At 42.3% G+C, this 16,502-nt stretch overlaps 1 protein-coding gene across 1 annotated transcript in view; it reads right to left on the reverse strand.

Annotated features, from left to right (window-relative positions):
- Positions 1-12,376: 12,376 nt before the first annotated feature.
- The window catches only part of C7 (complement C7), a 53,511-nt gene continuing 49,385 nt past the window's right edge, over positions 12,377-16,502 (reverse strand). The window contains exons 17-18 of the mRNA XM_007469651.1: positions 14,011-14,195; positions 12,377-12,558 (exon numbers count right to left, since the gene is read on the reverse strand). Coding sequence (XP_007469713.1) covers positions 12,377-12,558; positions 14,011-14,195 — 367 coding nt within the window. The remainder of the gene's footprint in view (positions 12,559-14,010; positions 14,196-16,502) is intronic.

The raw sequence follows: 16,502 nt of genomic DNA on the forward strand, positions 1-16,502 counted from the left end.
CAAGAACTCGTGAAGAAGTTACAGATTTGTTTATCATTGTTACTCCTGCTGCTTGCCTCACTATTATTTGCACATGCAATTGTTTTTCAACTTGTGTTTACTTTAGGATAGAGATTCAACGATGTTCACAGACTGCTTAATGGGCCAGCACTACTTTGAAGCGCTCTGAATCACATTATTTTGCAATTCAGTGCTCTGCCCTTTAACCCAACAATGAGAGCCAGTGTTCTGCTGGTAAATCAGGGACGTTTAGCTTGGCTGACCTTGCTAAGAAGGCAGTTTTACCAGAAAAGAGGAAAATAAAAAATCACAGATGGGAAGAAAGAAATAGGCTTCCAAAGAAAGAAGCCAGGAGGATTGCTTCTTGGAATTGTTCCCTTGCCGCCATAGTTTTAAAAGTTAAAATCAAGACCAGGCACTTCTTCTGGAGACCTCAAGAGACTCCAAGATTGCCGCAAATTATTTTCTAAAAGTGTTTTATTATCACTTGATTTAGTCCCCAACTCTGCCACTCTCCTTCAGATTACCTAAGTATAAAACTAGAGAATGCATGTCAGTCACACATGGTAGCATCCTGTGAGCTAATCAGGAGCTTTGATCTACACCCCTGACAGAAAGCAACTCTCTGACAAGCAATCTTCTATAGCTGCAGTCTGGGAATTATCATTTCTTGGAATTTCTCTTTCTTTCTAATTTACTGCAGGTATCCCTAAGACTGGGACAGTAGAAAACATGGGTAGAGTCAGGAGCAACATGAGGAAAAGACAGTGGGGTTCATTACAAAAATGTACGTGTGTTTGTGTACATATAAAAATCACCAAGTCATGACCTGAGAAATGGCATTTACTTCTTAACTCTACTTTGTCAAACTTTATTTATCCAAAAAAAAATCTTACTTATTTGTATTCCTTCTGGACACACCGTCCTGGATTTTACTTATTGAATTATGTGGTTATCCTGAAAGCAAGATAAATTTGGAGAGCACGATTTTCTAAATATATGTGACTTATAGTTTCTTTTTCAATTTGGGAGCCACCGAAAAACACAAGAAATCCTTCCTTCTACCTTACCTACCACTTCCTCCAAATATTCTGAGGTAAATCTTGAGGATTAAATTGACCAATGCCCTAATACTTCAACTGAACATTGGTCAAAAAGAAGCTCAAACTTAAAAATGGGAAACCTGGAGAATTGCTTATTAGTCTGCAGGACAGTTTAACCAGGACTTTTAAAATTTTTCTGGGAAAGATGGGGGAGTTGAAATTTATCTTTACCTTGAGTCCAGTGGAATTATAAGGAAGTCATTAATTATCCCACATCCAACCCTCAGTGACTCTGCTTAGGGCTGGGATGGTAAGAATGTGCCAGACCTGTGGATGGAGGTAGACAGGCCTGTGGGGCCATTATCCAGTCTGTAACTTCCATAGAGGATGGAATGGAGCCCCGTGACAATAGCAGAAATGTGTTACTAAGAGATGAAGACGGCTAAATAGCAAAGGGCCAAATATTGAATGGCAAATCAGGTTACACTATACCTGGAAGACACTGGGTAGCCAGAAGAAGTTCTTGAACAAGGTAATAAAATAATAACTTAGTATTTTAGCATGTAATTACCAGATTAGATAAACTGGTAAGTCAGACAGTAGGTGATAGACTTTTGGACTCAGGAGCTATTACAAAAAGAAATGACAGGGTAGTAAATTACTAGTAAGGAGATTGAATCAGTAATCAGAAACCTCCCAACAAACAAAAGTCTAGGGCCAGATGTCTTCTCCAGTGAATGCTACCAAACATTTAAAGGAGAGTCAATACCAATCTTTCTCAAAAGCTTCCAAAAACTAGAACACTTCCAAATTCATTTTATGTGGCCTGCATTACCCCGATACCAAAAGCAGACAAGGATGCTACAAGACAGCATCCTTGCTACAAGACCAATATCCCTGATGAATATAGATGCAAAAGTCCTCAGCAAAATATTAGCAAATCAAGTTCAACATTATATTAAAAGGATCATGCACCATGATATGCTTGAGTGAGATTTATGGCATAACTTAGTTCATAGGAATCTAGATCAACTTTCTCTTCTATGAAATATCATGTCAACCAATTGCATTGATGACATGCGGATTGGACCTAGTGAACAAGAAATAGCAACTACTCTAGACTTATTGGTAAGATATTTGTATGTTAGAGGTTGGGAAATAAATCTGACTAAACTGAGAGTATCTCAGTGAAATTTCTAGGGGTCCAATGGTGTGGGGCCATGTGGAGACATCCCATCTACAGTGAAGGATAAGTTGTTGCATCCTGCCACTCCTACAACCAAGAAAAGCACAACGTCTAGTGGGCCTCTCACTTCACAGCAAAAAAAAAAAAAGTGCTGCAACAGGTCTTAGTATTTTGGAGCCAAGCCCTGCCATCCTCTGCAAATAAATACTCTTCTTTCAAGAAACAACTCTTGGCTTGCTACTAGGCCTTAGTAGAGACTGAACACTTAATTGTGGGCCACCAAGTTACCATGTGAGCTGAGCTGCCCATCATGAACAGGGTGTTATTTGACCCACCATGCCAGAAATTTGGCCATGCTCAGCAGCACTCCATCATCGAATAGAAGTGATGTATATGTGATTGGCCTGAGCAGGCCAAAGCGCATAAGTAAGTTATGTGAAGAAGTGATACAAATGCCTATAATCCTTACTCCTGCTACACTGCCTTCTCTCATCCATGTTCACCTATGGCCCCATGGTACACAATGAGCACCATGATCAGCTGACAAAGGAAGAGAGAACTCATGCCTGGTTTACAGATGGGTCTGCACAATATGCAGCCACCACCCATGAGCAGACAGCGGTGACACTACAGCCCCTTCTCTGAAAACAGCAGTGAAGGGAAATCCTCCCAGTGGACAGAACTTTGAGCAGGGCACCTCTTTGTCCACTTTGCTTGGAAGGAGCAGTGGTCAGATGTGCGATTATATACAGATTCCTGGGCTGTGTCCCATGATTTGGCTGGATGGTCAGAGACTTGGAAAGACATAATTGGAAAATTGGTGCCAAGAAAATATAGGGAAGAGGAACATGGATAGACCTCTCTGAATTTTCAAAAAATATGAAGATATTTGTGTCCCATGTAAATATTCACCAAAATGTGACCCCAGCAGCAGAGAGCTTTCATAATCAAGTAGAGAGAATGACTTGTTCTGTGGAACCAGTCAGCCTCTTTCCCCAGCCATTCCCATCATAACCACATGGGCTCATGAACAAAGTGGCCATCGTGGCAGGGATAGAGGTCATGCTTAGACTCAGCAACATGGAGTTCCATTCACTAAGGCTGACCTGGCCACGGCCACCACTGAGTGACCAGTCTGCCAGCAGCAGAGACTAACACTGAGTCCTCAGTACAGCACCATTCCCCAGGGTGATCAGCTAGCTACCTGATGGCACATTGATTACATTGAACAAAACATCTATTATGGAAGGGGTAGTGTTTTGTTCTCACTGAAATTGACACTAAGCGTGCATATGGATTTGCCTTCTCTGCATCCAATGCTTCTGCTAAGACTACCATCTGTGGACTTACAGAATGTCTTATCCACTGTCATGGTATTCCACACATCATTTCTTCCAATATAGGAACTCACTTCACAGCAAGTGCTGCAATGGGCACATGCTCATGGAATTCACTGGTGTTACCATGTTCCTCACCATCCTGAGACATCTGGTTTGACAGGATAGTGGACTGGCCTTTTGAAGATTTAGTTACAGTGCCAGCTAGGTGGCAATACCTTGCAGGGCTGGGGCAAGAATCTGCAGAAGATTGTATGTGCTCTGAATCAGCATCCAATGTATAGTCCTCTTTCTCCCATCCACTATTCAGAAATCCAAGAACCAAGGGATGGAAATGCGAGTGACATCACTCACCCACTGGCATCACTCACTGTTATTATCCCTAGTAATCCATTAGCAAAATTTTTGCTTTCTGCTCCCATGATCTTATGCTCTTCTGGCCTAGAAGTCTTAGTTCCAGAGGGTGAATGCTTCCACCAGGAGGCACAAAAATGATTCCATTGAATGGGAAGTTAAGACTACCACCTGGCCGCTTTGGGCTCTTCAGGCCTCTGAATCAACAGGCAAGGAAGGAAGTAACTGGGCTGACTGGAGTGACTGATACTGACTACCGAGGAGAAATAGGACTACTACTCCATAGTGGAGGTAAGGAAGAGCATGTCTGGGATACAGGAGATCCTTTAGGGCCTCTCTGAGTAATACCACGCCCTGTGATTAAGGTCAATGGAAAACAGCAACATCTCAATCCAGGCAGGACTACTAATGGCCCAGACCATTCAGGAATGAAGGTGTGGGTCACTGCATCATGTAAAGAACCACAAGTAGCTGAGGTGCTTGCTGAAGGCAAAGGGAATACAGATTTGGTAGCTGAAGAAGAGAGTTAAAATACCAGCTACAACCACATGACCAGTTGTAGAAACGAGGACTGTAATTGTCCTGAATATTTCCTCTTTATTTTGTTATGAATTTGTGTGTGTATATTAAGCAAATATCATTTTTTTCTTTCCTCTCTTATTTCCTTATCATGCAACATAAGATTATTTAATTTATATCATAGTATTTAAGTATTGTTCATTTTACATCATAGTATTTAAGTTACAGGATATCAAGGGGAAGTGTAAACATCCCTCAGGTTCTCTACCTCCTCTTCTGGGGAAAGGGTTAGTATGTTTTCAGTTGCATGTAAGATAGTTGTATCATGTGCGATGGAATTCTGACCTTATTATTATCTTTATTTGGAGATTAAGTATGGTTTATAGTGATGTGTATGGGGGTTAATAAGTTAAGCCAAGTTAATAAGGGGTGGACTTGAGATGATTAATTTTCTGTGTCAACTTGACTGGGCTGTAGGATGCCCAGGTATCTAGTTAAACATTTTTTCTGAGTGTGTGTGTGACGGTGTTTCCAGAAGAGATTGAGATTTGAATTGGTGGACTGAGTAAAGCAGATTGCCATCCCCAATGTGAGGATCAGTCAATCCATCGAGGACCCAAATAGAACAAAAAGCAGAGGAAGTTTGAATTCTCTCTCTCTACCTAATTGCTTGAGCTGAGACTGGTCTCCTCCTGACCTTGGAATGAGGCTTAAACCATTGGCACTCCTGGTTCTCAGGCCTTCAGAGTTGAACTGGAATTTACACCAGGGGTTTTCTGGATCTGTAGCTTGCAATGGTAGATCATAAGACTTCTTAGCTTTCATAATCACATGAGCCAATTCCTTATAATAAATTATATATATATAATTATAGGGTTCTCTGAAGAACCCTAACTAATACACTCTACTTATATGTACAATATTTATATACACTAAAATCAGATGAAAACTGAAGTAGCTATATTAATACCAGACAAAGTAGACTTCAAAACAAAGAATGTATCAAAGAGACCTTTGACTGGCAACACATGGGTCAATTTATCAATAGGACATAATAATCCTAAAAGTTTATTCACCTAAATCTACACAAAAGTTAGAGATTTCAGTACTCTCAGTAACTGATAGAACAAGCAGTCTGAAGATCAATAAGGATACAGAAGACTTGAACAACACTACCAAGTTGAACTTATTGACATGTGTGGAACCCCCCACTGAACAACAGAAAGCAATTACTTGGCAAGTACACATGGAACATTCACCAAAATAGACCATATTCTGGGCCATAAAACAAATCTGTACAAATTTAAAAGGATTGAAATCACACAAAATATGTTCTCTAATCACAGTGGAATTGAACTAGAAATCAATAATAAGAAGATATCTTGAAATCTCCAAATTATTTAGAGAATTAAATGTTATTCAAGAAAGAACAAGCCAGTGTTTATTAAAGCTCCATATCCTCAAGATCAAAATCTTGGCAGTCCCATTCCTAGGTGAGTATACCTCTAGACCCATTCAAAAACACACGCGCGCGCGCACACACACACACACACACACACACACACACACAGAGTAGATTCATGGAGCATTAGAGCTTTAAAAATTTATTCCAATCCATTTTAAAATATCAGTTTGAGGAATTCATCATATTTATACAGCTGAATCTTTCTGAGAAGTTATGGAAATTAACTACTGTGTTTTTATTTCAGTAACCAAATCTTATCTTGAATGTTCTTTTTTTTTTTAATTCTTTATTGGAGTATAATTGCTTTACAATGGTGTGTTAGTTTCTGCTTTATAACAAAGTGAATCAGTTATACATATACATATGTTCCCATATCTCTTCCCTCTTGCATCTCCCTCCCTCCCACCCTCCCTATCCCACCCCTCTAGGTGGTCACAAAGCACCGAGCTGATCTCCCTGTGCTATGCGGCTGCTTCCCACTAGCTATCTATTTTAAGTTTGGTAGTGTATATATGTCCATGCCACTCTCTCGCTTTGTCACAGCTTACCCTTCCCCCTCCCCGTGTCCTCAAGTCCATTCTCTAGTAGGTCTGTTGGCTTATTTTTGAATAGGACCAAGTATTGCAAAAAATTTAGAACCTGTTAACGTCCTATATCAACAAGAAGTTCTATTACCATCTTCAACATATCAGAATAGTGGTTAAGAGTATGATCTACTGAACCAAAGGGCTTGGATTTGAATCCTGTTTCCTCCATTTGTTATCTGTGTGAAGTTGAGTAAATCACTTACTTAGCTTCTCTATGCCTCCATTTCCTCATTTGTAAAACAAGGCTAATAATAGTAGTTATTCCTAGTGTTGTTGAGCTGATTGAATGAATTAATATAGGTAAAGTGCTCCCAGCAGGTTTAGGTTTAAATATTAATGTTGCCCTTTTCCTGCATTTGTGTCTTTGCAATCCACAGCCCAAGACTAAGTTCCAATGTTCCTGCTCAGAAGAGATGGTATATCCTAGCCTGAGTTGCCTGGGACTTGTATTAGGCATTTAAAACACTGTCATTATAATGTGAGAGAAAAATGTCTCCTAGAATACGTAGGGAGAATATATCATGTTCCATAAATTTACTTTGCTCTCTCTACATTATTTGCCAAGATTGCCAAAGGGCAAGCTCGTGAGATAAGATTCCTCACTAACCCACTGGATGAAGCAACAGGTTTGACCAATAAATTACAGTAACTTATGGTCCCTTCTATGGGCTAAATGTGTCCCCTCAAAATTCATATGTTGAAGCCTTAATCCCCAAGGTGATGGTATTTGGAGATGGACCCTTTAGGAGGTAATTAGGTTTAGATGAGGTCAGAGGTCATAAGGGTAGCGCCCCCATGATAGCATTAGTGCTCTTATAAGAGGAAGAGACCAGAGCTCCCTCTCTTTCCACCATGTGAAGATACAGCAAAAAAGCAGCTGTCTGAAAACCAGGAAGAAGGCCCTCACCAGACATCCAATTTACTGGGACCTTGATCTTGGACTTCCCAGCCTCCAGGACTGTGAGAAATAAATGTTGTTTAAACCATCCAGTCCGTGGTGTTTTGTTATAGCAGCCAGAACTAAGACATTCTTGTTCTCTCTCCCACCAACATGGGAAAGACTGTTGATCACAGATTAGAATTCCCAGTCTGTGTTCCAGGGAACTGTCAGCTGCAGCCACCCCCACTGTTAGAAGCAGGAAAAACAATCTCTTAATAAGCCAGCATCCCAAGATCAACTTTTCCAGAACTTAGCCTTGCTTGTCAATATCGTTTGGATCTCAGGAATTTCTGTTTCTTCCTTAAATCCTCTGCCTCATTCTCTACTGCAATTCTCAAGAGCGAGCATCCTCACCCTCCATCAATCTTCCACAGGGGACATGAGACAAAATCTCCTAACTGTATTCAAAAGAAAAAAGGGAGAGAATTAAGAGGCCCACACTTCCATGGCACAAAAGATTAGTATTTCAGAATACCTGCCCTGTGGGTGTCTCAAGAGAACACTCCCACACTGCACATGAACCTGCCGCTGCCTGGCAAGACACAACTCAAACATAACAGCCACGTGTCCACAGGACAGTAAAGGGGCCAGCACTATAGTGAAACGAGATGAGCACCACCCTGGGAGGCAGAAGAGCCATTTCTAGAGAAAACCAGCTATGTCACAATGGATAATAACTGTAAAATGGCCATTTTATTGAGTATATACAGCCAGTGTCCTGAGTCACAGTGGGCACAGAACCATATCGTCAAGTCCCTACCCTCACTAGTCCAGAGGAGGCTTGGGGACCAGATCTCCTCAAAGGTGGCTTTCTCTCACATTTAATGAATCTGTGCACCACGTCCGTGGGAAACAGCCAATCATTGTGTTTTTAAGAGACTCCGGACACTTAGGAAATCTCATCATCCTACCAAAGTATTTAATCCTATGGGGCCACCATCATCCCATTAGAACTTGTCCAGGTTTACATCACACCTGACTTCAGCAATTCCCCCCTCAGCACCCCAGTGCTAAGTGTCTGTGCAGAGAAGAGTTTCTGGACTTAGAGTTCAGTGGGGGCCCTTTATGAACTACTGTTATGGTACACACTGGGGATGCATATGATCTAATAATACACCAATCCTGAGACTTGCACGTTAATCAGTTTCTCCTGAGGGTGTCTGGTAAAACTTTCCTTTGATGAGAAAATTCCACTTCACTATTACAGAAAATTCCTTTGACCTGTCTGTGTTCCCAGCCCACTTGGTCAGCTGATTATTGCATAACAGGCCCTCATCCAGCAGCACATCTGCTTTATTCTTTCAATCAATGCTTCTCTGTCTTGAGCATCATTGATCTGTTATGTACTTGAGGCCCCTCCCCTGGGGTTCAGTACCAGCCCCCTCTCATAGGGATGCACGGAAATAACAGTGATAACAGAGTAGTTCTTAATGTTTGTCCTTTCACAGGAAATTGCCCTCAGCCTGTGAATCAAAAAGAACATTTTATTGTTCTTTCTTGTGCCCACCTTTTCACCTTCAGCCCACCCCTTCTGAAACGACAGTCTTCCCATCTAGTCTTGTTAACCCTTGGATGAAAAAAGCAAATTTTTTTACATGATTGATGTTTTGAGGATAAAGCTGGAGCTTTGCCTGACAGGAATAAATAAAAAGACAAATTGTAGGTGCTTTGGTGGTCACAGCAGGGACTCCTATCATGCCATCAGTTTCCTTGTCCCCAAATGTGTGAACTGCCTGAAAGACCAAGGTAATTGAAAAGCATGCATATACCTGGGGTTTCTCAGATATTAACAGAAATTGCCTCCTACTGCGGTTGCTTTCTGGCTCAGTGTTCTGAAAGAGAACAGGTCATTCCATTTCTAGCTAAAGTATTGAATACACTTTAACTAGTCCATCAAGGAAGAAAAGTCTCAGTGGACTGGTAGGTAGCAGGACTAATGCAGCGGCTCAATTCTGCCACTCCTGTACTAAGGATGCTCCAATCTTCCCCCTCCCCCGCTCCCTCCCTCCCTCCCTCCCTTCTTTTCATTTCTCTTCTCTCCTCTTGTGTCTCCTCCTCCTCTCCTACCTCAGAGAAAGAAAGAGTTGTAGATACGTCTGAACACCCTAAGTATATAACATCTTCCTTTATCTTCAAATTTACGATGACCACCTTCACTAGCTATTATGCTCATCTTACAGATAATCCAAATGCCTGTGGTGGATCAGTATGTGTGTGAGTATGAGGGTGTAAGAAATGTTGGTAGGTATAGAAAAAAATATAGAACAAATGATAAACTGTGGGGTCGGTCCAAACATATTGATGAATCCACATATCTTAACCAAAAGGAAAAGTGATTAATAATTTATGTGCAGCTGTTTCGGGAAATGTTGAGTAAACCAGCCGCTCAGCACCTGCAGCTCTGAGTGGCTACTTAACAAAAGGATGGACTCACAAGTCCCATATGAAGCTGAGATTAGCAGTGCCCTGCCTAGCTGAGAGGGGGAGCTCTCAATCAAATGAGCCAGTTACCTGGCTTGTTGCTAGGCAACTCAAGAGTTCCAGCTCAAGAGTTCGCGTCCCCACCTGAATACCAAGAATATTCCCACTGTTTCAAGGGACTTACAAGCACCCTGGACTGTTGCTGTTGGGAGGGAGGTTCCATACAGAGCAGTTAGGATGGGGCTCAGTAAATCTCAGGGCATTGATAAGCAGCACTTCTGTTGGTCAATTATTAGGAAATGTGTAGAGTGTCACAAGAAGGCACACTCCAACGCAATTAGGAGATCTTCCAAAGCAGCGTCTCTGCCCAGGTGACTTACAGTGTCCACTTAAGATGGGAGTGACGGCCAGTAGGATGTGACTGAGCTCCCATGGAGCTCCCTGAAACTGGTCGATGCACCAGCTGATTCCCTCCTCTCCCTCTGTCCCCTGCTGGATCCAGATGACTTTAACTTCAGCACTTTCTGCCTTCTCTTCCAAGGCTAGATCCCATCCCAGCCCAGGTGTCCCTCACCTGGTCTGAGGCAGAGGGAAGGGCAGATGGGGACATTCTCACACTCCCTCTGCTCTCATTGCAGTCGATTTTCATGGCATAAAAAGTCCTCCCAGCTTTCCTCAAAGCCTTCTCTTCAGATGTTCAAGAACTTATTTTGGAAGTTTCAAAACGTGTTTGAAGTCTTAATGTTGAAAGTTACTTTCTTCTTGCAGCCCTGCTGCCACGATCCTAATTTGCACATAGACAATTGTGAAGGTCTCTGTCCAACTAGAGGAAAGGTCAAGTATAAGGATGTTCAGAAAACTTAAAAAGGCATGAAATTTCGTATTTCAAGACAGCAACTCTCTGCAACCTCATTCACTGGTCCCCTCCCTCTCCACCAACTATTCACTCATCCCTTGGATAGACCTGGAGGACATGATGCTGAATGAAATAAGCCAAATACAAAAAGATAAATACTGTATAATCTCACTTTTAGGAGGTATATAAAACAGTCAAACTCATGGAGCAGAGAGTAGAATGGTGGTTGCCAGGGGCTAGGGGCTGGGGAAAATGGGGAAGTGATGGTCAAAAGATATCAAATTTCAGTTATGCAAGGTAAATGAGTTCTAGAGATCTACTGTATAGCACAGTGCCTGTAGCTATCAATGCTATAATGTATACTTAAAATTTTCTAACAGGGAAGATCTTAAGTGTTCTTACCGTAATAATAATAATAATGAGGGTGGGAGGAAACTTTGGGAGATGTTGGATATGTTTATGGTCTGGATGGTGGTGATGGCTTCACAGATGTATACTTATCCCCAAACTCATGTACAGCTCTTTACATGTCAATCATACCTCAATAAAGTAGTTTGAAAATTTTAAAAATATAAAAAAGAGCACATTAACCATCCTTCATGGAAAGTCTTTAAAATTAAACATAACACAGATTTTAAAATTCCAAAGTATAGTATCTTTAATGAGTTTTTTAATCATTGTCATTTAAACTAAAGTTTCATTGAAATGTATCAGAAAAATAGAGGTATTATTTGTATATAAAAGCATATTTTAAATTCCATTGAAGCCCACTCATTTCATCAACTACAGCTGTTATTTTGTTTTGATGAAAGATGAATAAGGAATAAACAGAAGGCTAATGCCTCAAATGGATCTACCTGTAGAGCCCCCTGAAAAATCTAAGTACGTATCCACATTAGAGAACACTTCTCCCAAATACGCAATCACTCAATAGCTCAGGTATGAATGATGCTTCCTACAAAAGGAAAGGGGAGGAGGGGGACAAATTACAGGTCTTGTGTTTGGAAAACACAAGAAAAGCTCCAGAGAGAAGCCTCGATTATAAATACTTGTTCTCAGACAGAAAAGTAGAAGGTGCCCCTGTGACCGTAACACGATGGATTCCACTCTGATAGCAGTGATTCAACCTCCTGACAAGATTAGGGATCTCTAGGTGAGGTGCTTGGCATGGAATAATTGTATCTGCCTTTTTCCATTCAAGGTCCCCTTTGTATTCGGTTTCACTGAGCGAAGCCAGCCTCTCTAATCTTTCTGTTTTCATAATCAATTTATAAGAGTGTGTTCTGGTCGGTTCTTTTAATCATACTAAAAAGAATCATAGAGCATTCAAATTTCTCTAGTCCAACCCTCTAATTTTCAGATTAAAAAAAAGTCAAGGTCCAGAGAAGTCAGCAATTTTTCCAAGAACATACAGCTCCTTCAAAGGTTCATCAATATCCTTCAGCCTGACATTTAAAAAGAGAAGAAAAAGAGGATCTGGATTCAGGTTTGGGAGAACAAAGGGTTGTGTGATTATGCAGGGCCTGGGGATTGGGAGAAGTGGACCCGGAGTGGAAGGAGAAAGAATGGGCCCGCGTGCTGAGAAGCTGTCTACAGGGCCGGGCGTGCAGAGGTTTTAACTCGACCACGCGGCTGCAGGATCGCGAGCAGGCCCACCGGCGCCGGGAGCTACGGGGCTTCGGCGGCGCAGGGCCGGATGCTGGCGACGGAGATGCTCTGACCTCGGCATCTCAGGACGCCGGCCTCACACTCTGTCATCGTCCGCTCCCGGCCATTCGCCTCCACGCAGACGCTGAACCCTGTTTCCTCGCACTCCGAGGCGGCTCTGCAGACACATTTGCTGCTCTGGGCTGGAAAAAGAAGCGAGAGAGGCTTGGTGGCCCATGGTGGAGGTGGGGAAGACAAGGCGCATCACGTCCAAAGTCGTGATGTTTGGTGATGGGAGAGCTATAGACGCTCCTGCCTCGCGTGATGCAATCAACTACCCTCCCCTCTCCCGGCCCCCCAGGAAAAGCCGCAGGATTGGGCAAGGGAGGCATTTCGCTTCACTCCGACAGAATAAGCAGGTTTTGAGGATGCTGCCAGGCTTCCTATCGATGGGACCCCCACGGAGCGTTTCTGTCCTCCACGGGCTGCACAGGGCGGGCCCAATCCCCCGGTGTGACCCAACTCCCAGACCAAATGCAGAGACCTCAGCAAAACGCTGGGCGGCAAGGCTCAAACAGAGGGAGACAAAAGAATTAACTTGCTTTGAGAGAGAGAGGGCATGAGATGCAAAAGGCCTCATGCCCCTTAAAGACCCATCAGAAACGAGTCGGGGAGGAAAGCAGTGTGTGCGCTGAAGGTGCGAGGCTGGAACACACCAGCCAGGCGTCCCCAGAAGGAGGGTAACCAGGTCTGCCAGACCGCTGTGGTGACTGCCAAACTGAAAGTGACCCAGACGTGGCTGTATGTGTCATCGTCTCTGCTGCAAATGGGACGGGAGTGAGGGGAAAGGTGCCCAGCGGGTACCGGCCAGGAAAAGGAGGGCCTGAGGATCTAGCAGAGACCTTACAGATCAAGATCGCACAGTCCGGCTCCCAAATTCACAGATGGGGAAACTGAGGATGGTGACTTGGTTCTGGCGACCCAACTCTTCCCCCCCGCGGAGAAGGGCTGGCCAGTGCTGGTTGTCAAGATCACTGTTAAGTGCTACCTGGACACAGCACCAGCAAGTATGGAATCACAGCTTGAGAATGTAGTACCTCCTTTTTTATTCTCTTCACATCCTTCTGATTGCTTCTAGGAGAAAATGTCAGCTTGGCAGGGGTGTGCTTTCAACAAGCCCCTGACACTTGCTAAACACCCTTATCACAAGGAAGCTTCATCCTCCAAGCTTTGAGCAGCATCTGGCTAGAAACTCCTACCTTGTTTTGTTTCATTGTATGTATTTTCATGGTAACCTAATATTTATGGCAAGGGACATTTCCTATTAAAGATGTGATATAACGTTTCTTCTTTTAAAAATTGTTATTTTTATGGGAGTCTGTTTCTTTTTGAATGAGTACATAATACGGATAATACAAGGACAGAGCAAAAATCATGAAGGTGGAACGTGATGTTTGGGAGGACATTCAGACCATCAGGGAGAGTTCTTGATCGACCACCTCTCCAGGGAAGGCAGTCAGGGAGGATAGTTCATGCTCAGACCAGCCAGAGTCTTTGATATCCTCAGGGATGTGCCTTGATCTGCCGCTAAACTAGAAAACTTCACTCCTATTACTTGAGCATTTTTATAGCTACAAATATGAAATGCCCCTTACCGTCACATTTTCCCCATAGTGGACACACACCGCAAGCTTTCTCAGCTGAGGCAGGTAGAGTACAGCTCTCCCTACCAGCAACAGTGTAATTTCTACCCTGACATTGGAGAACATGCATCTTGCAAACTGTCAGAGGCAGTATCCTTTTGCTTCTCTCATCTCGAGCACACACATCCAAGGAGGATCTGAAACAAAGTTTTTAAATTACTTTGTTTACAAGATTTTCTTGCTTCAAAGCTGAGAATGAGAAGTGAAAGGTGAGGCTCTGGGTTCAATGCCTCAGATGTTGTCACCTACAGCAAAAAGATGGAACAGAAATGCAAATGCCCCTCATTACTAGGGCCCAACCCCCTCCAATCTTCAAAATGAACATATTTTGCTCTTTATTTACTCACAAGTTTTACAAGCTTAGATATCTAGTGTCAATGTAGTTTCATCTAGAACAGATCAGATACAGCAAATTAGAAGAGAAGGCAACGTCTGCTAGCCACAGATGGTAGACTGACGACAAAGAAGGAGACAGAAAATTAGCAAAGATCAAAACACTCAGAGGAATGGTAGTCAAATGGGACCACTGGCTGCAGAAGAAAGTATCTCCTCCCAAGCCAGCAGCCCTGAGAGTTCAGGTCTATATTATAGCATTATCCACAGCTGATGACTGAATCCTCAAGGGAAAATGAACTCTATTTTTCAATGCTATTTTTAGAGTATCTACGTTTACAAAATAGTTTAGAAATATCTCCATAAAATGGGTTACTTTTTTTCGTATGCATTGGTGTTAAAATAGTGCCAACTATTTGAAATGTCACTAATAAAAACAACCACATTTCTGAATGCTGATGGGTAAGGAAACAATTACTGTAGTGAAACCCTAGACAGCAAGGCTTTTTTGAGTAGTAAACAGAATCTATATTTACTTATATATATTTAGCTCTGATGTTTACTTCTCTGACCAAGAGTTAAATTTATTTGGACATTTACATAACAGAAACAAATCCTAGTATTTCTTTTTTATCTGTCTATTTAAACTTTAAACAGAAGTTCTCAGAACAGCTCAAAGGGCAGAGAACTTACAGGGCCATCTATCTTGTTATCAGTATCTGATGTTAAAACTCACCATATTTATAAACAGGCTGCAGATAAACTCAATGAATCAGAGAAGTTGGAAAGAGGATGAAAGTGAGTCAAAGCAAACAGTGATTCATAGAGAATAACAGCACAGTCAGAAGATTCTGGGCTGACCATTTCCATTTATGCTATTCGGTTTTATGTTCTCCTTCACATGAGAAGTTACTTCCTATAAGATACCACCATAGTCATCATTACCCAATGTAGGTGTTCAAGGAGATGTGTTTTGGCGACCATACTAATTGAAAGCCAAGTAATTGGCTAATAATTTGTGTTTTGATTCTTAACCTTAAAGATGGCCAGTACGTCCTGGGGACTTGGATATCTTCCATTTGCCTCTCCAGATTCACCCTCCACTGTTCTCCACCCTGCCTGGGAGGCTGACATGTATGGACCACATCAATAGACTTCCTTGTCCTCTAGCTTCAGGGGTGTTTGATCAATGGGGGAGTCCGGCAAGAGATTGGAGGGAGAGAAGAGGGTACGATGGGGGGTTTTATTCTCCTGGCTCACTGCTGGGGATCTCTGAGCTCCCCAAATGAGGGACTCAACTCTTCCTCAACTAGCACTCTGTCAACAGGTTTTCATAAGTGCTCCTCTCTCACACCTTCTGGCTTGGGCACGGAGATACTATCAACCCGAACTGCTACCATTCCAGGTGTACTGCCCCATGGCTTGCAGTTTTCTTTACTCTGCCCACATTTCTGTAAATAGTCCCACCAGTAAACCTCCTCTTGTCCCAATTTAATCATGCCATCTGTATCCAACATCCAGTAAATACTTCAGATATCTTTCTACAATGGAGCGATTTCAAGTGCTGGTGGTGTTCTTAGAATGCAAATCTAGAAACAAACATATTTCAAGAATCAGAAAAGCAGCTGCTTTTGTTTCTCTTGGTATCTTTAAGAGTTTATGTCTCATGGGAATTTCAGCCCTAATCTCCTCAAGCTGTAAACCCTCAGGTGATGGTTTTGTCATTTTGCCCCATTTTATGTAGAGAACAAGCAATCTCAAGCAGTCCTTCAGCCTGTCTCACCAGCCAGATTAGAACACTGCCTAACGCCACCAATGGTCAGCCCTGGTGACCCAGGCAAATAACAAGCAGCAAATGGACTGGATTGAAATGCAAAGACCCTTAACCCATGGTAAGCAACACCTTTGAGCTAACAGAGACTAGCATCTAAGAAATCATCCCATCTATTTTTTTAATTTAATTATTATTTTTTAACTTTTTATTTTATATTGGAGTATAGTTGATTAACAATGTTGTGTTAGTTTCAGGTGTACAGCAAAGTGATTCAGTTATACATATACGTGTATCTATTCTTTTTCAAATTTTTTTCCCATTTAGGTTGTTACATAAT

The sequence above is a fragment of the Lipotes vexillifer genome, unplaced genomic scaffold, assembly GCF_000442215.2.
Source record: "Lipotes vexillifer unplaced genomic scaffold, Lipotes_vexillifer_v1.1 scaffold434, whole genome shotgun sequence".
In the NCBI taxonomy this organism is placed as follows: Eukaryota; Metazoa; Chordata; class Mammalia; order Artiodactyla; family Lipotidae; genus Lipotes; species Lipotes vexillifer.